This window comes from Aptenodytes forsteri, unplaced genomic scaffold, assembly GCF_000699145.1.
Source record: "Aptenodytes forsteri isolate BGI_AS27 unplaced genomic scaffold, ASM69914v1 Scaffold352, whole genome shotgun sequence".
NCBI classification, from domain to species: domain Eukaryota; kingdom Metazoa; phylum Chordata; class Aves; order Sphenisciformes; family Spheniscidae; genus Aptenodytes; species Aptenodytes forsteri.
This window is the reverse complement of record NW_008794860.1, coordinates 1,484,498-1,488,585: the sequence shown is the minus strand read 5'-3', so window position 1 is coordinate 1,488,585 and position 4,088 is coordinate 1,484,498. Positions and strand designations below refer to the sequence as shown.

At 38.1% G+C, this 4,088-nt stretch overlaps 1 protein-coding gene across 1 annotated transcript in view; it reads right to left on the bottom strand.

Moving 5' to 3' along the window:
• Nucleotides 1-1,406: 1,406 nt before the first annotated feature.
• Nucleotides 1,407-4,088, bottom strand: part of MMP20 (matrix metallopeptidase 20) — a 16,907-nt gene continuing 14,225 nt past the window's right edge. The window contains 1 exon segment of the mRNA XM_019470839.1: nucleotides 1,407-1,495. Coding sequence (XP_019326384.1) covers nucleotides 1,407-1,495 — 89 coding nt within the window.

Below are 4,088 nucleotides of genomic sequence, written 5' to 3'. Positions count from 1 at the left end.
TCATTCAAAAATTTTGGCATGAAAATAATTGGAAAATAATGGGATCTGGATGGTTCAGAGGTACTATGTTATGCTAAAATTCTCAAAATTACACTGAAAATCCCAACAAGAAAAATTACATAACAAAGAATAGATAACTTCTAATATCCTATTTAATTTTTAATTAGAAAATTACCATTGTTGATGGAACATCAGTGCACAGCATCTTGCTAGATTTATTAAAATCCAGTTAGCTCACAAGTTTCTTGGCATATTTACAAGTCCATGCAAATATATTTAAATATAAGAATTATAGATATGAACTAACTGTTAACTTATAAGTCCATAAATAAAGGTGTTTTCTACTGTGATAGTAGTGTCACCTGGAAGCTGTATTTTGATCATTTGTAATTATAACACACATTTTCTTTATATTTATTTAGTTATTTATTTTGGTGTTTTAAAATGTTTTTATTCAATAACCTAGAATATGTACAAAAATCAAAGCAATCAATTGCTTAGTGCATATGATCCCAGAAGTAGTTTCATTTCCTCCACAGAGTAATTATTTCTCTCCTTTCTCTCTCCACAAGGCCAAAATCTGATTAAATGTCCTGTTTTCCTTGCATGAGAGGATTCTGTTCCTGTGGAGATATGGTGGTATGGCTTCTCCAAATTTGCATCTAGGAGGTGTATTACTGAAAAAATCAGATTCTCAATCTATGATGTTGATGACATGGAGAATTCATCTGTTAAAATGGCACCTGCATTTCTATCTTGGGAAAAGTAATCTGCCTTCATCTTAGACAGTCTTTTATGGACACTGTTGTAAAGAGTTACTGTGTTTTCTGATAGTTTTATGGCTTTGAACAAGCCTCTTAAATTCTTGACAACTGTTTCCTTGTGTGTTTATACTGATTTTCAGGATTGCTCAATAATGTCTGCTAAATTCAGTAACAGCAATAAATAGCTGTTCCCTTTTATCAGCATGTTTGACAAATCTTGCTTGCACTTTTTTGCTCAAAGAGCTAGATATGAAAAACGGTCTGGTTAGTCACAGCTTCTGCAATGGTTTCCCATTATGCCACCTTGTTCCTTAGAAATGCAGGTCTTCAGGAAGTGGTCAGAAAGGATTTCTCATTGAATTTCATTAGAATTTCATTGATTCTAGGTAGGAGAAAAGTAACAATATTCTCGGTCCAGGAGTTTCTGAGGTGAGACTGAAGTTCTTCAAAATGCCAACACTGATGTATTTATTGGAATAGTTTTATATTGCTAGGCTGAGTTGTAGCATTCCTCGTGCTCTGTGTTTACATAAAAGCAAAAGCTTAGAAAAGGAGTAATCTTTTTTCTGGTCCTCATGGTCCAATTTTCACTTTCTTCTACTTCCATCTGATGATCTGCTGAGGACTGTTATAGCAACCAGTCTAGGAACTGGTTTTCACAATATTAATCACATTTTCCTTCTCTCTGTCATATTTATAGGCTTTTGGACCAGAAAAGAAGTAAATAAATCCTTAACAATGAGAAAAAGGAAAAAAGGAAAAAGGAAGTGTTCATTACAGGAAATAGCTCATTCTGAGGGCTGTGTTGTAATAGTTCGAAGCTACATATGCATGTTACATAGTGATCATAAAATCTGAGTGACTTAATACAAGTCCATATTTCCAGGCTTGTTTTCTAGCAGCTTTTTACATTATAGAGCTGCAACAGGCCTCACAGAGTTTTAAAAATACAGAATTAGCATATAATGCTACATTACTAGTGATAAGTTTTAGGTCTGGGGCTGCAAAGTTTGGGGAGTCAAGTTCAAGCACAAGTTCACACCCACACATTTGTTTGTTTTGTTACAGCAGCATCTAGTATAGTATTCTCAAATTTGCGATAGCAGCCCAATTAGAATTAGATGTTGAATTCTAGAGGTAAGCCTTATCTGCCAAGTGAAAGGTTTCATGAGTGGGAAAGTCCTGGTTTGGGAGCTTAGGCAGAATTGAGACCCATGATATCAGATGGCAGATAAACAAGAATAGACACTTACATTTGATCAGTTCTCTAGGCTCTTCCAGTGTAGTAATTAGATCTCCATTGAATAATTTACATGCAGACAGCTATATTAGGTTTAGATACCAAATCAAGTATCTGAACCTTGAATCAAAGCCAACTTGGGGGTGAGGTTCAATTGCCCATATATAAGTACGTAAGGAAATCTGACATGCAGCGTCCCACATGGCTTCCAGGTGCTTCTCTAGAAAGACATGGGCCCCCATTTGTTTTGTGCCATGTCTCCCTGTTCTGTGTGGATGTCTTGGGTACCTGAGTCTTTGCCATTAAGTAGTCAGCACTATGCATGTAGTTGTAGGCAACTGGATCTTGCCCCAGGTGTTTGACTTCTGAACAGCTAGTGCTTGATGCAGCTGTCTAAACGTAAGCATCAAGTGCTATTTGAAAGGCCCTAGAATAAATTACCTGGCCTTCAGGTGCCTGTCCAGAGGGCATGACCTTACCATATGTCTTGTCTCATACCTGCCAGCCCCATACGGGTGTTTTGAATACCCTCAGGCCTCTCATATGGCAAATGAATTTCTAAAGTTAGACAGGATGAACTTAACCTTAGTGATCAAACCAGTTTCTAACCTGATTTAAGATAGCTCTATAGTCTACTTTGAAAGCAGTGTAGTTTAAAGACAGCCAAGTCAGCTTTAAACTGAATTGCTTGGGTGCCATTTAGAGTGTAAGTGAGTAGCTTGAAGCTTGCTGTAGCTAAGGATTTACCCTGTTCCGATAGTACATGCTGAGCTTCATGCTGCTGCAAATCTAGGCTGTTCCTGAGGTGCTTTATCTAAACTTAGCCTGAATGTCAATTATATGTTTCAGACAGAACAGGCAAATTCACTCTCATGCATCTTTAGCTTGCTGTCATGAAGAAAAATCTTGGTGAAGAATTTCTGGGATCAAACCTCATGCTTGCCACATCCTGTCTGAGTTCATGAAATGCCCCTACTGCTATCTGTAGGCGAAAATGTCTGCTGGCAAACCCACATGTATGTATTTGTTGTTGCATCACTAAGAAGGGTTTCACAATCATCTCTAGACAGAGCTCCCAGAAGCAGTTCCTGCTGTTGGAGAGTAGATGTGAGCCCCAGTGAGCACCATCTGCTGTGGACTGATACATCTGAAAATCTGCAGAACGTGTTTTGCATTGAATGCATGTCATTAGCTATTGCTACCTGCCACAGGAAAAACTGTTTGCCTTGCTGTTACCAATTCTCTTTTCAGTTTTCTCATGCTCTAGACAAGCTATTTGTATTTTGGAAAAAAGATCTTTCTGCTCTTAACTGTTTAATAACTAAATTCTTTTTTCTGAAAAAAGGTTGTTTATTTTATAGGGACTTCTTTATCTTTTTAGAATCATAGAATCGTTTAGGTTGGAAAAGACCTTTAAGATCATCAAGTCCAACCATAAACCTAACACTGCCAAGTCCACCACTAAACCATGTCCCTAAGTGGCACATCTACATGTCTTTTAAATACCTCCTGGGATGGTGACTCATACACTTCCATGGGCAGCCTGTTCCAGTGCTTGACAACCCTTTTGGTGAAGAAATATTTCCTAATATCCAATCTAAACCTCCCCTGCCACAACTTGAGGTTGTTTCCTCTTGTCCTATCGCCTGTTACTTAGGAGAAGAGACTGACACCTACCTTGCTACAACCTCCTTTCTTCATTGCAATGATGACTATCACCCCACTAGCGTGCCTCAGAGACTCAGCTTACACCATTAGCCAGCATTGAAATCTGTGTTACCCCAACTCCGTTTTTAGCAATACCTGAGCTGTTGACATGTAGTGTCCAAAGGTAACACAGGCTTGGTTATTTAGGATGCACTAACGGTAGCACATTGGTACATTCATTGTCAACCAACTCAAATTCATTGTCAAATCAATTCTAAAATACCGATGTCAGTACAAACTACCTTCTCCACTTGTTATTAACATTTGTGGGTTCAATATGGGCCACTCACTTCTTCGTTATAGAATCATAGAATCATAGAATCATTGAGGTTGGAAAAGACCTCTAAATCGAGTCCATCCAACCGTCGACCCAACAC